We start from the raw sequence: 21,749 nt of genomic DNA, 5'->3' as shown, positions 1-21,749 counted from the left end.
ATATGTATATATATACACACATTACAACTCCTCGATGAATCGTCATGGAGCTCTGATCAAATGCCAAGATCGTGTCTTCTGAGACTGGGAAGAGAGAAGAGAAGCATCCATGACTGGCACCTGTGATGTAGGGACAGAGACAGTCAAGGGGCCCTCAACAGTCTTAATCAAAACAGTCTCCTCTCTGGCGTGAGGCGAAATGATGAGGCAGATGCCTGAAGTGTGAAGAATCTCGCTTAATGAACTTTCCAGGACGGTGAGCAGTCACCATGTGTCCTTTACTAGTCACAACTTTGAATGGTTCAGTATCAAAGGAGGCATCAGATGTACGTTTTCACTGTTGTCGCATCACACTCGATCACCTACATTGGAAGTAGTGTTTTTGTCATATCAATCCTTGTCAGCATATACTTTCTTCTTTTGCTTATGGCACAAGTCTGTTTAACGAAGTTCACCTTCTGTTGTAGATCTTCTGTTGGTCCATTCTGGTAATTTGGTCATCATGGCTCTCCTGAACATCAAGGTGGCAGGACTTTCACCTGTTGTTGAATGAGGAGTCGAACAATAAGCTTTTGAAGTGCAGCATGGAGAGCAGACTACAGATCAAGCTTCTCCAATGTAGCATGCTGGACAGTCTTTTTAAGTGTGCTCATAAAATGTACGACTGTACCTTTTGCTTGTGGCCAAAGAGGTGTACCTTTCTGATGCTGAACATTGAGATGATTAAGAAAGTCTCTGAATTCCCAACTGTTGAATGGTAGGCCCTTGTCAGAGTTTAGAATTTAAGGATCACCATGTTGCAAAAATGCCATCTAACCTCTCAATGACTCTTAAGTGGTAGATGAGAAATCTTCTACCAATGGAAAACAGGAGTATTCATTGATAACCCCCATCTGGTTATGTCTATTGTCAAGAGGACCAAAGAAACCCACGGCAATTCTCTCTCACACACACACACGTTCTTTTGAAATTTAACAGACCTATTCAAGGCATGCTGAGTGGTTTTGGGAGATAAGCAATTTCAGGAAGGACAGGCCTTCAACTCTCTTCCAACTCTCTTGTCAAGATAAGGAGATTGAGAGCTTGTTTAGTGGCAACAATTCCACAATGTCCTTCATGAGCCACTACAGTTGCTGGTTGTGGCACTATGACAATTCTTAAACTCGTAGGACATTACCTTCTTGAGTAAAGGACAGTTCATCTTTCACATTTTGAACTTTTGATATTCGTTTTCACGTGTGAGAGGTTGAGTATGCTGTTTCCAGGCTTGATGTGCAATAATGTATTTAGTAATAACATTTCGCTAGCTTTGCTCATTGTAGCAATCATTTGCTCTAATGAAATAGTGGCATGTGTATTGAACTTTATGATGAAGTTAATGTAGGCTTTGGCTGCTGTTGAAGGAGTACAAAGGCACTGTTTTGGCACTCATGAGAAGTAGTCAGCATGGTTTTGATCTTCCCCTGGTCAGTGCACAATAGTGTAATACTATTCCTGTAGTTGCAAACCCCATCGTTCAATTCTAAGATGCATCTGGGTTGCCAAAGATGGTAAGCAATGCTTGATGATCTGTTACAAGAGTGGAAGGTTTTCCATATAGGAATATGTGGAAATGTTCACTAGTCCATACCACTGCTAACCTTTTTCTCAGTTGGGAATACGTACATTCTGTCTCTAACAATTTTCTGCAGGGGTAGGCCACAGAATGCCTTCGAGCATGTGTGTGTCCGTGTTAGGCAAAGATCGCATCCATCTTTAACGGGCTTACTACAACAACAACCTCTGGATGGAGCTTCGGATCAAAGTAGGCCATTTTAGTGGCGTTCTCAATTGCATGCTTAATTTACTTAAAACTGTGTTCACATTTGTGTGACCAGTAGAATGAAACATTTATTTTTGTTAAGTCTCTTAAGGGAGCACTTACTTTGACAAAGTTACGTATGTAACCGGAACAGTAACTTGCCATGCCAAGGAATGAATGTAACATGGTAACATCTTGTTGGGATTGGTGGCTGACAAAGCTTGTACTTTAGCTGGATCCTGAGTCTTGCCCTCATCAGAAAAAATATGGCAAAATAACTTAAGTTTTGTTTTGTAGGCTAACATTTGTCAGCATTCAACATTAAACCTTCATCAGCAAGTAAACAACATACTTGTGTAAGAGATTTGTCATGTTTCTTTTGTGTAGCTCTGAAAACCAGTATGCCATCACTGTAAATGAAAGCATTCATGACAGGTTGTATGATATGTCAAAGGACACCTTGAAAAAGTTCTACAGCTGATGACACAAAAAAGTAAGCATTTATATGTGAACAAACCAAAATAGGTAGAAATGTGGTAATGTACCTGCATTTTTCTGCAGGTTTCAATTGATGATATCCTTTGTTCAGATCAAGACGAGAGGAGACATTGGCACCATTTAGATGTGTGGACCAGGATGTCAATCTTTCAATTTCCTTGTTAGCTTGATGCATATCAACACAGATATGTACAGCTCCATCGCTGTCCTTTTTGGGCACTACCACTATGAGTGATACCCACGCATAGTTGGATCTGTTGATCGTTCAACAATATCATGCTTTAATGTCTCAAGCTCTTTCACACCAGCTTCTTGTAGATGGAATGCAATTCATCTATGTTTTGGTCAACAGGACGAATGTCCTCATTGGTTTGCAGTTGCACTTTAATGCTTTTACGTTTTCCCAATCCATGAAACAATGACGGAACTGACTTACTGTTTTGTGATGAGCATTCATGTTGTAGCTCATAGATATCAGTCCCATATCTGCAGCAGTAATGAAACTGAGTGACCAGGCGCTTGACGCATTACGTTGAAGTACATGAATGGGTTTTTCTAATTTTGTCTTTTTATGTTTTATGGTTGCTGCAAATTAACCTTGACTCTTTAATGGCGTTGATGCAGCCCATGTATACACGTTACTCTTCGATGGTGTGAGACGGGGCAATGGAGGCTGTTAATTGTATTTCTCTTCAGGCATAATATTTATTGATGCACCACTTTCAGTAATGAAAGGTATAGAACAACAGTTTATGTTTAGTGTAATTTTCAAACAATGTTTGAATGGCTTTTGTGAATTTACTTGCCGACTTTTCTTTGACTCCTATTCTTCTCTGCATGCGGCCAGTTCAACTTGCACACATTTTCCTCAGGTAGCCATCAACATCGCACATTCGTCTTCCTCACTGTCACTTGACAATGAGACTGAAGAACTCTTGGACGAAGATTTAGATGATGATTGACTTTGTTTCGTGCCCATTTACTTCAGCTGGTGTTTACGCTTTGGCCTTGTGGGTGTGCGTAGAATGTCGCTTCTGGAACGTTCTGGCGTCTATTTTGTTTTCTTATCGTGGCACACTTAGCTTTTCCTTTGCCTTGCAAACTGTAATAAAATGGTCTCCTTCCGACAGCCTTTCCATACTTGTCCTATGGTGGGACATTTTCCTTCGTGTGGAAACGAAAATCCACATCTAAAGCACATTCTATTCTTCTTTGGAGACCTTGTTAAGGTCTAGGCACAAGGGTTGAGGGGAATGATGGTTGAGGAGAATAATGAAAACAATGATGAAAGGCACGTCGAATGGCTCGCCATGCAAATGAGATCTCAGGTCAATAACCACATTTTACCCAGAGTTGAAGTCCAAAGTGTTGAAAAAAATCATGTAAGCTCACTAGTGCGCAGTTCTGGGTTACATTATAGGTTGGTGTCATTGGACATTACAAAAATCATATGGTCGTACCACCTACAAAGTGAGCTACAACTCCACAGTCCGTCTTGGAGTCACACCAGAAAGCATCGTTCCGCCTGGAGGAGAAAGGCATGAATAAGCAAAGACTCTAAAAAACAGGTGCCTGAGTGTTGTTTTCAAATAATAGGGCTTACCTAGGATGAAGAGTAGGCTCAAAATCCAGAGTATACTCACTGACGGATGTCGCCGCAAGTGTGAATGGGCCCGAGCAGAGGTAAGGAAAGCAGTTGTCGCGTGCGTCGTCACTAGTGCGCCCGCGACTCTAGACCACTTAACGATTCTTGATGAGTCACGCTTTTGGCACCATCTTGGAACGGAGAGGACGTCAATGAAAACATAGGAATAAAACCATAAGTTAGTGTTTCCAGGGATGAGCTACTGGGAATATAGTAAACCATTTAAAATACTAATATATTTAAATTGATTTGCATCCTCCTCTAGCAAAAACAATGTGTGCTTGAAAAGAATACAGGCCAAAACAAAATGAAGGGAAGTTGTCAGTTTATTACTTCTGACCAGGAGGGTAACCAACAGCCAACTCTGGTGCTACCGGTGTTCTAGCGCCTGGTACCAACCACACACCAGAACACTACATGAACATTCTGTACTCTTTTTTTAGATCAGAACACAACACATCTCCCTCCTTTAATAATTTCAACAAAACAAATACAATAATTTGACAATTAATAAGAAATTGACCAAACAAATGATAGTAAACACATCTCCACTATTATTACTCAAATATGAAGAATTGACCTATTGTAAATCCTACTCAGTTGTAAAACTACAAACCGATGAAGCAAAATGTCATATTAAATTTAAAGATATAAGTTAGATTGTGGGCAACCAGTGTGCATGAATTACATCAGAAATTCATCAAACCTATTCGGAGTTTTGATTTCATTGTAACCCGTAAGAACCCTGGTCGTGTTTTTGTCACACACCCCTGCTTTGGATTCACAATTCGGTTTATCCTGGTGTTTATATTCCTTCCTCAATGGAGCTTTCACTATTTTCTTCCTAGTTCATATGTTTCCATCACAAAAGTGTGTATTTATTCACTTTCCTAACCCGAAGGGGTTCAAAATACTTAGATTGTACTTTTGTAAACATATGCCCGTTCTGTACACGAATCCAGTCACCACTCACTAAATCACCGTCCTTATTAGTTTCATTTTCCAACCCAGCCTTTGTTCGTTCTGCTCCTTTGGACATCACTGCTTTTGCCCTGCATCCTCTCATTGCTTCAAAAGGAGATTTCCCAGTCACACAGTGGGGTGTGGCATTGTAAGACCACAACATTTTTCTTATCGCCACTCTCCGATCCTCTCCTCTAGCCAATGCCAGTTGTAAAACCTCCAATGATCTGTTCCACCCCTGTACGATACCATTGCTTTGGGGATAGTACACCGACAAATAGACATGCTCTAGTCTTTACTCTAGAAGAAAATCTTTCATGAGCTGTGATACAAATTGGACACCATTATCCGAAACTATGATTTCTGGGACTCCTTCCCTCATGAACAACTCTTTCAGAAACACAGTTACTGTTCCGAAGTAACTTCCCCTGTACATTTCACCTCCGGCCATCTTGAAAAGTTATCAATTACTACAATGGCATATTTGGGGCAACTGCCCATCACATGTAATGAACCAGTAATGTCAATTGCTATTTTCTTCCGAGGCCCATTTTATTTATCAGACTTCACTGGATGGTAACTTACTTTTTTCTGTGACTTATCACTCCAAGCACCTAACACACACGCTCTAATGTTTCTCGCAACCTCCTGATCCAATCCAGGCCCCCAATACTTTTTACAGTGTCCTTCATGTGCCAGTTTAAATATACGCTCCATTAGTACCAAAGGTACTTACAGTTAATCACCTCTCATCGACACTCCATTTACAACCGACAACTCCTGACTAACCTGTTGGAAACACTCTGCATCTAAAGAAGCACTCCCTTACGTTCGGCCACCCTTCATAGAGATAATTTCACTAAATACATTGTCTGTTTTAATGTCCTCCAACCATTCCTCAGATGATATTCTGCCATCGGTTATTACACTCACACCTGCCATCAACCAATCATCTTTCTCATTCAACGCACCAATTATAACACCTGGGGGCAATCTGGATAGACAGTCGGCTAGCACATTTTTTCTTCCCAGGAACATATTCCATTGTATTACAACATTTCCATAGTTCATCAAGCTATTCAAGGAGATGCTCTCCTTCCCCCACTTTTTGGGAACACCCCTACAAATGGACGATAATCAGTCCTGACTGTGAAATTGGTCCCACACACACATACGTTCTTAAAATGTTTTACTCCCCACCACACAGTCAAAGCTTCCTACTCTAAGCTGGAGTAATTTTTCTCTGCATTCTTTAATGGTCTTGAAGCATAACCAATTGTGACATCTACACCATTCCTCCTTTGTAATATTACTGCACCCAAACCCACCAGGCTGACATTGGTATTTGCCACAATATGATCATTGGTGTCAAATGGTCTAAGTGTTGGTGCAGTGGCAATGTTCGTTTTCAAATTCCTAAACTCTTTTACAATTCTCACACCAAACAAACGTCACATTTTTTACCATGAGTCTGTGCATGCTTTTAGTCTTGTCTGCAAACATGGGTACAAAATGGGAATAATATTCGACTAACCCAAAAACTAACATAACTAGTCCTCACATGTTGGAGAAGGGGCTTACTCCATAGCAGGCACCAGTTTCATTTTAGGAGCTATTACCTCTCCACTGATCCAATGACCTGAATACTCCACACCTTTCACCTTAAACGTGCTTTTCTCCATTTTGATAGTTCACTCTCTTGCAGATTTTTTAGCATGCTTCTCAATGTTTTGTCACGTTCTATTTCATTGTTGCCAAACACTAGGATGTCATCTTGAAAATATGTCACCCTAGGGGTAAGATTTAGTAGATGGTGCATAGCTCTGTGAAAGACGACAGCCACTGAGGCTAAGCCGAAAGGCATACGTTTATATCTATGGGCTCCTTTTGTGGTGACAAAAGATGTTAACAGCCTAGATTCAGGGTGTAGCACAATCTGGTGGAATGCAGAGTAAAGATCTAGAGTGAAAACACCTTTGCGCCCTTGATGGTGGTCAACATTTCTCTATGTTGGGAAGAGAATGCATGTCCATCCAGAGTGCTGCATTTAAATACCTTAAGTCTACACACAACCTGATGTCACCATTACCCTTCTTAGCCATCACCACTGGAACTAGCCACTCTGACGATTCTATTTCTTCAATCGGCCCGCTCTCGCATAACCTATGTAATTCTTGACGCAGAGGTTCTCTCATCACTAATGGCACTTCCCGAGAATTATGGGCTATAGGGGTTACCCCATTCCTCAACACAATCTTATGCATGAATCCTTTGAGAGTCACCAATTGTTCCTTGAAATCTTCCAGATACTCAGTGATGTCTAGCACCCCCACTTCAGTTGTTGCAGCTTGGCCCTAATCACGCACCGGTAAAGACGAGGAGGCTGTTCATGCCCCTCTGAGACACGCGCTTGTACCTATAAACTACGGCCACTGCGTTCTAGTTACTAAGCTATCACCCTGAACCAGCAGCCATTACAGTGGCTTGTCTTCCTGTTTATCGACACCGCCATTATTGTGAATATACCAAAGAAGCGCATATCGCTAAGAAAGATTCAACGTGATCTATAGTCCACATTTTAGACAGACACGTGCACTAAGTTTCAGCGTGAACGCCACTGCTAAAGACATCTCTAATCGTCGTTCTATAGTCAAATAAATTTTTGTGGAATCCAGAAAGTTAACGCAACGGAAACACGTCACTCTGTTAGAGGTTATTATCAAATTCAGGCCGCTCTTGAATAGTCTTCTTACAGTACGATAAAAATGCTCTTGGAATCACACAGAAGATTGATCATTTGATTGTACTTTCCTGATGAAGACACCCTTCGCGTCGAAACGCGTTGAAGAAACCGTCACTACTTATACCAAACTGTTCAATATGAAATGTGATTAATATGTATTGTTGACAATTTGCAAAGTGTATCATCTTTTATATTTTATCCTATTTCTATGAAATTTATTAAAATTTGTGATTTTATAAATTTAAAGATTTTTTGTGATTTTGCTTGTTTACATTGCCTTGTACTATATTATATATTGCCTGGGTTTGTTACTTGTCATTATAGCACCCCCACTTCTACCACACACACTTCAGTTTGTGTGCCCAATACCTGATCCAAATGATTTTGGTTCTAACAAATTCGCAAATCCCTTGGTAAAATACACTTTAGATGTTGCAACCTTCTGTTGAAATCCTAGTTGAGCTTCAATGAAACCCACTAATTCAATGGGCTTATTTCCATAAACCACCAACCTCACATCTGAATTCCTGAGTACTTGTTGTAGAAGTATTCCTCTCCAAGAAGGGTATTCCTAGCTCCTGAGTCTGCCATCGTTCTCACCTCAACACCATCAATATTGATATTGTAAAATTGATTATCCGAACTAATTTTACCAATTTGTTGATTTTCTAAAATAACATCCTGGCATTCACCATCATTCTCTGCTCACTCTATTTTCACCGGATGGAATTCTCTTATTCATAATCCCCATTCTTCCTCTACTCATCCTTGTGAAATGCCATTTTTTTCTGCATCTCCTGCATACTTGTCAAATGGTTGGACTTGATTCGTCAGTAGGTACATGACCTCTGTAACCACACTTTTATCACAAACATTTTTTCTTGTCCCCCACTGTCTTCTTCTTTCATTGGTTGGTGTGTCTCTTTCTGGATTGGCTCCACCTTTTCTTTCTACTTAATCTCTTTTAACCCTTCATCCGTCAATTCGGCTCTCTTCATTAAGTCAATAGCCATTTGAAGAGTTAACCCTTCTGTGTTCAATTGTTCTTCTTGAACTTTCTTGTTGTTCACTTTTAACACCATTTGGTCCCTTAACATCTCGTCTAGGAAACCCTTGTAGTCACATGTTGCAGAAAGCAATCTCACACTTGTCCTTACTTTTATTGGATTTCACATGAATTCAAGTGCATTTTGTATCTGCCACTTTCTTCCATCTGAATGCTCCCTGTGCCACAACGTGCTGCAAAATAAACTTTGAAGCGAGTGAAAATTTCTCAGTAATGTGCTGATGTACTGTGGAGCAAAAAAAGATGGATTTTGGCCCAGATCTCTGTACTGAGTTTAATGTTTAACAGTGTTCAGCATTCTGTCCATCAATTGTTCTTTTTGAATTTTTGCCAGGATGCTTGTTTCTGGTCCAGGGAGGACCCGGCTTGACAGTTTGGGTTGGACTGTTCCCATGTGGAGCAGGGTCAAGACTGATTTGCATATGGCTGGGTTTAAACTGGAATGGCGAGCAAAAATAAGAAGGTTATAGACCCAAATCTCTGTTCTGGGGTGAATTTTTGGCATTGTTCATCATTCTGTCCATCAATTGTTCTTTTTGCATTTGTCACCGCGAGTGGGACGGGTATGCCCAGACTTGGGTCCCTTCTTCTCCATGCCACTGGAGTCAAGTTAGCCTTTCTGATGAGTGGTGATAGCCAGAGACCGGTCCCAGGATGCTTGTTTCTGGTACAGGGAGGATCTGGCTTGGCAGTTCAGGCTGCACAGTTCCCATGGGAGCAGAGTCAAGACTGATATGCATATTACTGGGTTTAAACTGGAATGGCTTAGGGGAGCAAACAAACTATGGATTTAGGCCCAGATCTCTGTACAAGGGTGAATGTTTGACATTGTTCAGCATTTTTCCCATCAATTGTTCTTTTTGCAGATGATGTGCAGTTAGCAAAGTCAAAAACTGCACTTCCTCTGTTTTAAGCAAGCGGTGGTGCTTCCTTGCACATAGCGTTGCCAGGCAACTGTGGACGCCTAACTTTCTTTCCATTGTTGCGCGTTAATGTTTGGCCAATCTGGATGTAGCTTAGCAACACGGCTGACTACTCCTTCGTCTTGACTGAGCAATGCCTCATGTACCACTCCCGTTGAATTAACCAGTGTGCACGGTGAAAGTATCTGGGATCGAAAGTCTTACTGACAGGCGTTTTCATGCGGTAACCTTCTTGAAGCTTCCCATCAACCTCAGCCAGTCTTGTCCATACACCGCACATGATCCCACACAGAGTTGTTGCCTCAGGGAAGTGTCTCTCAGCCTCTAGGCAGCTCCCCTCTCGGTCCCAAGGCCATCCTACATTGCCATTGAAAAGAATACAGGCCAAAACTAAATGAAGGTAAGTGGTAAGTTTATTAGTTCTGACCGGGAGTTTGACAAACCGCCAACTCCGGCACTACCAGTGTTCTAGGAGCCTGGTTGCAGCCACACTCTAGAACACTATATGAACATTCTTTACTCCCTTTTTAGATCAGAATACAACAGTGCTCTTAACTTTTGCTTTTCATTCTAAAGCCAATCCTCCATCTGTTATTGGAGGAAAGTAGGATAACAACTTTTTCAGCCTCCATTGGATTCAGGATTAATTATTGCAACCCATTATAACCTGGCTCTTCTAAACAAAATATCAACAGACTTGAGACTATTGAGAACCAAGCTATAAGATCATTGATTCCAATTCCTAATTTTGAAAGGCTTCATTGGCTGTCTGTGCAGAGCAGAGTGCGTTTTAAATCGATACTTCTGATTCACCAAAGTATCTATCAGTTCTTACCTACATTTCTTAAATCTAGGTTGACTAAATATCTGCCATCTTAACCTCTTAGTTCATCCCTATTTAATCTTATTGTTCCCCCGATTTATCAAATCAACTTTTGGTGGTAAATCCTTTTGTTTTCTTACTCCTAAGTTGTGGAATAACTTTCCAGAAGAGCTGAAGTGTATTTTATCCTACTTACACTGCAAGACGAAAGTTTAATACTCACCTTTCCTTACTCTAATTATAGTATTTTTGATCTGCGTTGAGTCTTTGAGAGTTCATGTACTTTTTGCATCCGCACTATGAGACCTCAGAGTAAAGTGTGCTTTGTAAACGAGACATAACAAGCTTTAGTTCTAAGAAATCAAACTGAAAGTGAAAAAATCTCTAGCACCTGGGTCCTGTATAATGTAAGGGGCGCACTGCTCTGGTCTATGGCACATTAAGTGGGCATGCCAGGTTCAAACAAGTGTTGCCCTCAGTGAAGCCTTGAACTTTTGTCTGCCTGAGGGCAGTGCATTTGTGAAGCAGCTGATCCATCTTTCACTTTGCGGGTGGGATAACTGCCTGCTTTTGACTGAATGCACCCACCTGCAGGAGCATGTCCCTTGGACAATCTCACCCCCCCCCTTGGGTGATGGATTGACTATACACCACATTTTGTTGTTGCACAATCAGAGTGAGTGCCTCCTGCCAGCTCCTTTGCCTCTATACATGTGTCTATAATAGAGCACAGGCACAGAGGCAAAATGTTTTTATTTGCTGGAGCCATGACCCATGCAATTGAGGCAACTGCCACTTAGTAGTGCATCAGCTCCACATGTGTGCCAGAGAAATCTGTATTACAGAAATGAAATTAAAATAAGATTTATAAAGTACTCCAATACCCAGGGGTGTCTAGGTGCTAATCTCAGAGAAAGCTAGCCTGCTGAACTAAGAAGTAGATACAGGAGAAGAGTAATGGGTGAAAATCCAGGTCTTAAGGGTTTTTCTGAAAGCTAACAGATCTGTTTTGTTTTTAATTCAATGGGGAGAGAGTTCCAGTCTGGTTGTGCCAACGCCAAAGCTTCTCCCGCCGAAAGATATTTTACATTGTGGAACTATCAAATTATGGGCAGAGGTAGATCAACGTGGTCTAGATGGTGTATACTATTGAAAGCTTCGCCTGAAGACGTTGGGGTCAATGCCGTGGAGTGCCCTAAAGGCAGTGCACAGGGGGGTGGGTTGTGGTCAGTTTGCAGATCAGCTGTCTTACACAGAAAGAATTACACAGTACAGTTTCACAGAGAGGAAAATATAAAAAATAGAACAAAATATATGTACGATAAATAGTAATACAATTACCCGGAACACTGTTGGAGGAGCAATCTTAATGTAAGAAAATGTATAAACAATCTGCAGCAAAATAGAACAATGACTAGTTACACACCAAATTGCTAGGAAATAAAGGAAGGGATAGTTTCAAGACATAAGCTTTGTATTAAGTCTACTGGTTCAGAGACATAAGCTTTGTAACAAGTCTGATCTCATCTAGGTAGACTGGAAGTGCTGCCTCCACTAACTTTGAAGTGGGATTAAGTTCTAAGGGCCTATACCTCTTTTCTGTGGACGGGGACTAACTTATTTGTGTTGAATTGTTATTTTTAAATTGGTGATGGCAGTGACTACATTGTTTATTTTGGCTTATTATTTTAAACATAATACCATGGGTGCGTCATCTATTACAGCACCTCCTACATGTTTGTAAAAATTAAGGTCTCCCAGTAATGCCTTGGGGGGATTGGAGAGAGTTGTTTGAAAACTCCATAGAAGCCAAAGGAGGTGATGTCTTGCTGAAGCATTATTTGGGAATTGAGGATAGCGAAGTATTGAAAAATTACCCTTACAAGTAAATCGTGATGGAGATTATGTATCTGATTTGGATGATGTGCATGCAGAAGAGTATGTGGAGGCCATAAGAGCTTAACGTATTGTAAAAACTGTCCGTGATGCAGGCCAAACAGGTTTAGAGCATCCTCCAATGTAACAAAAGTACTATTCATCTAGAGGTCCCCACAGTGTGACAACCTCCCTCAAGCCAATGTGACATATCCATCACGGCACAAACGTGTTGTAACCAATCAAGGGGAATTAGTCTAGCATAGGCAGCTCAATGCAACACCGAGCCACTGTGTTCCCAGGCTACCACCACCTGTCTGACAATAAACAGGTGAGTAGCCTGGACACATGGCACCATGGCAGACCTGCTCCAAATCCCCAGGTATCCAACATGCCCATCTCAAAACCATTGCACCGCATATTGGAGAAGATTAATATTTATTACAGTTGGAGGTCTGATAATCCCACCCCCACCGTCTTGGTATCCAGTTTGAGGATATCCAATTTAACTAAGCTCCTATTACCAGCCCACACCATTGCCACTATAAGGCTATTTAATTTAGCGAACATGGACTTCAGGTCAGTGCACATGGCATTCTGTTTTACATATGACACCTGGTCAGTAGAGTCATTGTAAATTGAGCAGAATTCTGCCCATGTTGAGATTGTACGGGCTACAGAAGTAATAGCTACGTTGATTCCCAAGTAGGAGAAATTATCCCTGTCCCATCAGCGCTTGGTCCTCGGCAGATCGTTCCACATCGGGCGTGTCAGTACTGCTAAGGGGAATAGCACTGTCTTCTGGTTTTTGACATGAAGGCCAGAGACAGCGCCAAATTCCTCCATGATCTGTAGTAGTGCCGCAACCGATTTCTCTGGGTGCGAGATATAGGAGTGTGTCATCGGCGTAAAGTGAGATGACGTGTGACTCTCCAGCCACCTCGATACCCCACCTGGCCATGTTCCTGCGAAGGTGGATTGCCAAAGGCTCCATCAACAGGGTGAAAAGGAGTGGCGAGAGTGGACATTCTTGTCTCGTTCCCCTCCTTTTAGGGATGCATCCGGATACCTCCCATCCATGTCGCACTCGAATCACTGGCTCTGCATAGGGCACCTGCACCCAGGATATAAATGTTGGACCCAGTCCCATCCTCCAGAGAAACCCCAGAGATATTCCCAATCGAGGGTATCAAAAGCCTTCTCTATGGCTAAGGTGATGAGGGCCGCATCCAGATCCTCGTCTGCGATGGAGTGCATCAGATGCAACAACCGTCGCAGGTTCATGTGGGTCCTCCTGCCCGGCATAATGCCACATTGCTTACTGTGCAGGAAGTAGGACACCGTGCCACGTAGTCCAGTCTCAAGCTCCTTCTCCATTATTTTTGTATTAACCCATAACATTGAAAGGGCCCATCCCTTCTGACACACTGTTGGTACCCTCTGAGATGGTTTGCAATTTGGGAATCTGTTTCAATGAGGAGTTGACCCTGGAAAATCAAGTCAACATGGCTGTTGGGAGCAGTTTTGCCCTAATCAGGGTACTCCAGAAGATTCTTCCAATACTTCCGACACAGGCACGTGCAATGGTGGTGGTGAGTGTCATCATGAGCAGGCTGGACTACTGCAATGCTTTGCTGCTGAAGTCCCCCAAGTATCTAATTGACAGATTACAGAGAATTAAGACCGTGGCGGCTAAGTAGGCTCTGAAAAAGCCTTGATGGGCCTCTGCGTCCCAGGTCCTCGCACAGCTCCATTGGTTACCAATACTGCAGAGTATTCAATTTAAATCACTCTGCATTGTATTTAAGGCTCTGCATGGTGCAGGGCCCAAACCGTTGCAATATAAATTTGGTTGGTATGTTCCCACTCGTAACCTTCACTCATCTTCCGCTAACTGGGTAAAAGTTCCCAGGACCAAAAGAGTAAAACTGGGGGGCCATGCTTTTAGTGTTGCGGCTGCACAGTTCTGGAAACGTCTCCCCTCGGAGCTACGCCAGATGGAAGACCTGCTGCAGTTCAGAAATAAATTAAAGACCTGGCTTAATCCCAGAGCATAACATCCTTTTCTACTGTTTTACTGTTCTATGGTCTCCATCTATTCCAGATGCTGCTAGGTTACCACGTCTCTATAGCTCCAGGATACCTGTTGGGTCACAATGCGCTTTATAAGCAACGATTACATTACATTACATTATGAGCTAGAATCTGGGAGCATGATTATCTGTGCCTCTCTCATAGTTTGGGGCAGTACCCCACAGCTTCTCGCTCCTTGGAGCATCTCCTGCAAACATGGAAGAAGCAGCAGCAAGTACATATGGTAATATTTCACCAAGAGCCCAGTGACTTATTCCAAGCCATATCCCGGACTGCCTCCTGCATGTCCTCCACTAGGAGCTCCGTCTCCAGTTCCTCCTCCTGTTCTGTTGTAAATCTAGACAGTATGAGCCCATCCAAAAAACCTCCCGACTTGAATGACAATCCCCCCTCTGTCTGCTATAGACCGCTGCTAGCATTGAAGGTGGTTAATGGAGGACTGCGAGCCTGCAATAGAGCTGTCAGGATGTTTCAAGGAAAGGATCACTGGGAGTGGGTGTTCCCTTTTAAGCAGCCACACCAGGAGGCACCCTGACTCATTGACCTCCCTTTGAAGCAGCTGTCGATAATCTCGCCTGACCAATTGGTCTAGTCTATCCCATGTCTCTCCCACCGTCCTCTGGTCCAATAGCAGCACGTTTTCCTCTCTCCCAATGTGAGGGAGTCCCACTGGAGGCTCACCAGTTGCCTCTCCTCCTCCAGCAGTTTATCCATTGATATGAAATGAGAGAAACTGAAAGTGCAGAAAAATGTTCTATCAAGTGCAGAACATTTTTCCTGATTCGGAAAAAAAATTCGGAAAATTTTCAGCACTTTAAATTTTTAATTTTGGAAAAAATGTATGTAGTTTGTGATGTACTAGAAGGCTCATAACTGGCACAAAAAAAATCAACCATATCTCTCCGGACTTTTTAGCCCTTATTTGGCTTCTTACGACGCCCAGATACTTAAAAATTGCATGCAGGGCACAAAAAACCATCCACCACCAGACTCCGCAATATCCCGCACAGAAATTGGAGCCCTCGTATGGTTCGCGAGCCTTCAGAAGTGCCAGCAACCTTGTACTCAAACCCCAAAAAATCAAGAAAAGAAGACCTAGAACCGTGCCTTCTCGGGTGTGGCTCCAAGGATCTGGAACTCCCTCCCTCCCGAACTCCGGACACATCCTTCCACGTTCCTCTTCAAGAAAGAAGCCAAAAGGCTCCTAATGAAGAAATTCTTAACTCAATCTGGCCCCGCCACTTGACGCTGTGGCTCAACCGTCAATCGTGGCCCGGCGGCCTGGACCATTTGAATGCTCGGCCTTTTCATGTCTGAATTTTTGCCCTGTATTTTACGGCCTTGACATTTTATGACTCCGGAGAATGTGTGATCACTTTTGACTGTGAAATTTTAGCTGTGCTTACCATGTTGGACACTTAAGGGTCAGGAGGATGTTCGGACACCTGTGACTGTGTAAATATCACTTCGTTTATTTTCTCCTGCTGGGATATTTCATGTATAGGTCTCCTCTCTGTAGTTACTCTTGGTTGTTTACATGCAACCTCTTGACTCATATATTGTAAAGCGCTTTGATACCCCCGGTGGTCATGTTCACGCTATATAAAACTTTATAAATAAAAAATAATAAATAAATAAATAAACAGTGCCACATATGGCGAAAGATATGTCCTGTCCCACAAGTACGTATGGCACAGGCACTCAGTCACCCATACATCTCACTCAATTACACACATGCTCATACATCCCGTCCCACTCAGTGACACACATGGCAGCCCTATCATAGTACCCCTACTCACAGTATTTCCTTCAAACCATAGTATCAGGCTCCATGGATTTTAGGTTTAAAGCCAATGAAGCTGGGCAAGGGGGTGTCTGGTAACAATGCACAAGTTACTTGCCTTTCAGTAGCTCATGATGATTTTCACTTATCAGAAGTAGCTCTCATTACAGAAAATATTGGAGACCCCTGGCCTAGGGCCTGTTTTAATGCAGAGAAAAAATAACGAAGAAAGGATGGTTGCATTTGCATCTGGGACGCTAAAAGGAGTGGATAGTACATATTTAGTGATCAAGAAAGAGGCATTATCCTGCTTGTGGGCCATACAGTACTTTAAAACGTTTGTGTGGAACTTCATTTGCGCTGCGCCCAGATCACAAACCCTTTATTGACATTTTTGTTAAAAGGGGGCCTGGGAAGGTGACCCCAAGAATTGCCAAATGGCTTTATAACTTATAGGAATACTATTTTAAGTCCAACTATGAAGAATATAAATGCACATGGTTTATCATGGCTACCATTACCTGGTGCAAACGGAGAAGATGATAATGAGAATTGGGTTGTGGCAAGTGTAAGTGAATCATGAAAAGGTGCCATTACAGAAGATGAATGGAGGAAAGCATTGAAGACAGATGAGGGGGGCCTTGCGGGAAATCATGTCAAGCCTGTCCCAAACCACAAGACAGGTTGATATTAGAAAACAAGAGCTTTGCAATTACAGATTGGTTTGGTCTGAATTGTCTGTTGTGAACTGGATCCTGAGAAGGGATGGAATGGGAGGTTAGTAGTACCCATGAAATTGTAGGCCAGACTATTAGATTTGCTACACAAAGGCCAAGGGGGAATTATGACCATGAAGAGGAAGGCTAGAGTGGACTTTTGGTGGCCTGGCATGGGCAGAGAGATTGATAGATTTGTGCAAATCTTTATTGGATGCATGTGCAGTGACAAATCCACTACGGTGAGTGAAACCCCATTGAACCGACCAAATTACCTGAGAAAGCTGGCAAAGACTGGAGATTGATATTTGCGGACCGTCCAACTGTAAGGGGTTGGAAGGAAAGTATGCTGCAGTGTTAATGGACTACTATTCAAAATAGCCCGAAGTAGCTTTTGTCAAGGAGGACAAAGCTCGATGCATTGTGAGTTTTTGTAAAGAGATTCTTTAGAAGAATGGGATGTCCTGAAGTGGTGGTATTCGATAATGGTCTGCAGATTGTGGCAGAAGAGTTCCAGGAGTTCTTGAGAAATTAAGGAGTGAAACATCACAGAATGGTGGTTTATCATCCCCATCAAAATGGCCTTGAAGAACAATTTGATCTTGTGTTCCTAGAGTGTGTGCAATTGGCTGTTGGAAATGATGTGGATTATAAAAGAGCAGTCAAAAACATGCTATAGAGCTATACAGACACACCATATTCAGCACTGGTGAGACACCATTTTTTTTTAACTTAAATGAAGAATTGCGCATACTAAGGTAACACCAGCGTGGATGAACAGCACGCTGACGTCAATATGGCTAAATTAGAAAAGAAGGTATCAGATTAACAGAAGAAATATGAACAAAGGCACAATGAGAGCATTAGGAAGACGACCTATAATAAAAAAGAAGTGATTGGGTAAGAGTGCATTTAGGTACCAATGTGAACAATCATTGGCATAGCCAATAGGTCTCGCCTTTGGGACCTTATAAGTGTTTAGCCATGCAACAGTTGATTTTGTTGCACCAAGGATATTGTGCTTCATAACTAAATACTTATAAGGTCCCAAAAGCGAGACCTATTGGCTATGCCAATGCTTTTTTTTAGTAAAGAAAAAGTTGTACTTCCACATACCAAGGCAGGTTCTTTCTTGCAATGCTCTACACTGAGATATTGTCCAGTCGTGTACGTGCTGTGAATGAACCCAAGTACTGCACAGCTCGGTCCGCCCACTCTGTTCTGGGCATGCTGTGATATATGGTGAGCCACTGTTACAATTTCCCCGTGGGTCACATTCTGGCTCACATAATATGCTCGCTGTGGAGCTGGTTGCTAGAGAGCGCTCCCTGGTTTCCGCCTTCCACGTGTTATTGCAGACTTCAGTTCCTTTCATGGGCTCACGTTCCCCGCTACTCTGCGTAGTGTACACTAAGAGCCAAGCCTGGCTGGACTCCAGGGTAGCAGGGGGCCTCCAGGGCAGTCTTGGTATAATCAGTACTGGCTCTTACAAGAAAGACAGTGCCACCGCAGGTATGAGAGTGAGCATAAAAGGCCTTTGTACAGAGAGCAGCGCTGTGGATGGGAACTGCCAGGGGCGTGGTGCTCACACAGGAGCAGGAGGACGGCAGGGTGACCGGAGCGACGTTGGCGCAGCCAGGGGACAAGCTGGTTATCCAGTATCAATGCACTTCTCTGTGCACTTGCAAGGGTGTTTAATCTATTCTCTGCCCTCGTGGGAGGCATCGGGGCTGATGCAAGTCTCTAAAGACGCTCTCCGCATGCAATGCCCATTGGTGTCTAAGACTTTGCCAAATAAGAGAGACAATTGCCGAGGTAGAGGCGATGCAAGGGCAGTCTGTTTGGGAATGCCCGGCTGCCTCATGAAATTCATGGCTATTTGTTTATTTCCAGGGCAGCGGGGATCACTTCGGGTCTTTACACTTTAAGAGAGCCTGATAACGTGGTGCTATTTTCTACTCTAGTACTACTGCTCAGCTTGTCTGCGCGTGAAGAAGATGGACCAGGTGGACTGTCAGAAGGGTTTAGGGTGCAGGGGGGCAAATGTCATGCGGGCACCTTGTGCAAATTAAAAATATAGTTCTGTGACACATTTCAAGGTACCTCAAGCATAAGCGCCACCACCTACTATCAGTTGACATTCCCTGCCTCAAAGTGAAATTCTAACTAGCACAAGCGCGCGCCTCGCGCGGCAGCAGGGGGAGGGAGAGAGGAGGGGGCCTGAGCGATTCCCTTGCGGGAGCCAGCGGGAAGGCGCGATAATTTATAACATATGGCGCCAGCTGCTCGCTCCCGCAAGGGAATCGCCAAACATGCATGCGTTGCCATTGAAGACAATGGAACGCGTGCACGTTTTTGGCCGAAAAAGGGAACCGATGGCTAAAGGTCTCTTTCCTATTCAGCGCATGCGCGCTGCTTAGGCGAGACCTAAAAAGGGTTGCTCCAAATGATTTGAATCTCAAAGAAATAAGAGGTGAAAGGCAATATCGTATGGGGGGACGATGGCAATAAATGCAAAGCATGAAAATTAACTTTGTGCAATTACTTAGAACACAGGATTTGATTGGGAAAACATGTGGAACATAGTATGGTCGAATACAATGTGAGGGAAGTAATAATCAAAGGTTTGTGAATAGTGGTGGTAACAGTGTTCCTTTAATGAAAAAACCTTATTGGCACAAACACTATATATTTGTTTAAGGATGTAATATGTTTAATCGAACCGGGACATTTGCATTACATGACCAGGATAACATTCAGGTATTTTCAGTGTCAAGATGTATTTGGGCATCGAAAAGATGTTCTTCTATTGTCATTTTTTGTTATTTATATAAGACGATATGCTCGGAGATGGATGGAGGCCTGCCAGGAGTTGGTCTTGCTACCTTTGAGCTTCAATAAATCATTTTAAAAGTTGCTTTTGTGAAGTGCTTTACTCAAAACCCCCAAAACATGGAAATTGTCGGCGAAAAACTACGATACAGATGTCGGTATATTTTTTTTTAATGGAAGTGTGTCCTATTGGATCCATGTGGTTCAAGACCGCTTCAGGACTTGAGCCATTGTGTCTATGAACTAAAGCATTTATTTCAATAACTTTTATTTTAGGCTTTTCCGCCATTCCGCACCTGGTGCTACCTTCTGCTGCCCAGGCCACATTAACCAGCATACTGCTGTCTGGAGTGCCTCATTATGGCCAGACCCCTCCATCCCCCCCTCCGGGACTAACTCCTGTGGATGTCCATGTTAACGCTATGCATTCTGAAAGCAAGAAATGTCCCAGCTCTCTCAATGGCCATGTCAAGGTAAGCACAAACACATCTGTAGTTGTCCTACTCCTAGGTAATAACCGCATCATTCTGGTAGGTTGCTTGTGTGTTTCAGCACATCAAGTGTTTCACATATAATTAAGAGCAATTCTTTATTATTTAATCTGCAGTTTTTATTTAGATACTAAATGTATCCTCGGATTTTAGCAAACTGCTTATTCATGGTTTCAAAAAAGTCTTAATAATCAGAATGTTGTAATAGATGAATATTAAAACATAATTTAGTGTTTGTGATCCATGTTTTTACAATGCTTTTCTCTTTGGGTTAGTAGAATTCCCCTCCTCTCATTAATATAAAACATTATGCCCCCATCCCCTTCATGAACAAACAGTAAGATTTGTTGCATCTCATTCTGTGAGATGTTACTGGCCTAAATGGAAACATGTGGTTTGTGATGGCAGAGCTGTCTCAAAGTATGTTTGTACTGTAGCCTTGATGCACTGTTTGCCACCCTCACCCCTATTTGTGGATGGTACTCATGTTGCTACTCCTTGATAAAAGGATTTGTGAGGGAAACCCCTGCAGGTGGTGCTTAAGGTGAGTTTGTATGACTTTGCAAAGGTATGCCTTTACCACACATGTAATATCACTTGTTGACCTTTACTAGGCATGCCATTACATTGTAGATCTTTACCACACATCTTGTGGTATGTATACAGGTGTGTGTGTACATATATATATATATATATATATATATATTACCTACTGGCGGTCGCCAGTAGGTATATATAGTTAGGATTTTTTCTCTATGGGTTTTTTGAAAATTCTATGTCTAATAACTTTGGCGTTTGTGGACGGAATTGGCTGAAATTTTCAGGAAAATGGCACATTTTGTTTCTGAGCAGCTCTGAAAATTGGGGGGGGGTTCGTCCAGGGGGGGTCGAGAAAAAAGCGGTGTCCCAAAACGTGTTTTTAACATTGAGTTTTCCATAGGGCGGTTGGCCTCACTTTTAGCCCGAACGGCTGAATGGATTTGCACGAAACTTGGCAAAATTGTAGGGACTGGTAGCCCGATGTGCCTTTTGTAGGTCTCAATATATGTGCTACAGTGGATTTTGAGAAATTAACGTTTAAAAAAAGATATATATCTGTAACAGCGGACCGGGCAGCGCTCCAGGACGCGTACTTTTCGCGCAACGGAGCTTTGTGAAGCGAAGCTGATTGGTTCTCCGGCGTCTGTCAACATTCCAAACAGTCCGTAGCGGCCGCCATCTTGTCTCTCGGTAGGATCGAGAGACAAGAGGAGGCCAAAGCGAAGGGGCAAATGACCATAAGGGGGCATAGTAGATCCTCGCTGACCCCCTAGGTTTGATGTGGAGGTTTTAAAAGGGCCCCGCGGGGCAAAAAAAAAAAATTATAATAATAATCGAACGGCTGAATGGATTTGCACGAAACTTGGCAAAATTGTAGGGACTGGTAGCCCGATGTGCCTTTGCTAGGTCTCAATATATGTGCTTCAGTGGATTTTGAGAAATTAACGTTCAAAAAA

The 21,749-nt window shown here is 42.7% G+C and overlaps 1 protein-coding gene across 1 annotated transcript in view; it reads left to right on the top strand.

Annotated features, from left to right (window-relative positions):
* Positions 1-21,749, top strand: part of BICC1 (BicC family RNA binding protein 1) — an 851,967-nt gene that overhangs the window by 768,171 nt on the left and 62,047 nt on the right. Inside the window, exon 12 of the mRNA XM_078642970.1 lies at positions 20,039-20,235. Coding sequence (XP_078499096.1) covers positions 20,039-20,235 — 197 coding nt within the window. The remainder of the gene's footprint in view (positions 1-20,038; positions 20,236-21,749) is intronic.

This window comes from Lissotriton helveticus, chromosome 5_1 (genome assembly GCF_964261635.1).
Source record: "Lissotriton helveticus chromosome 5_1, aLisHel1.1, whole genome shotgun sequence".
NCBI lineage: Eukaryota > Metazoa > Chordata > Amphibia > Caudata > Salamandridae > Lissotriton > Lissotriton helveticus.
The sequence above is the reverse complement of the archived record's forward strand: the minus strand, read 5'-3'. Positions and strand labels throughout refer to the sequence as shown.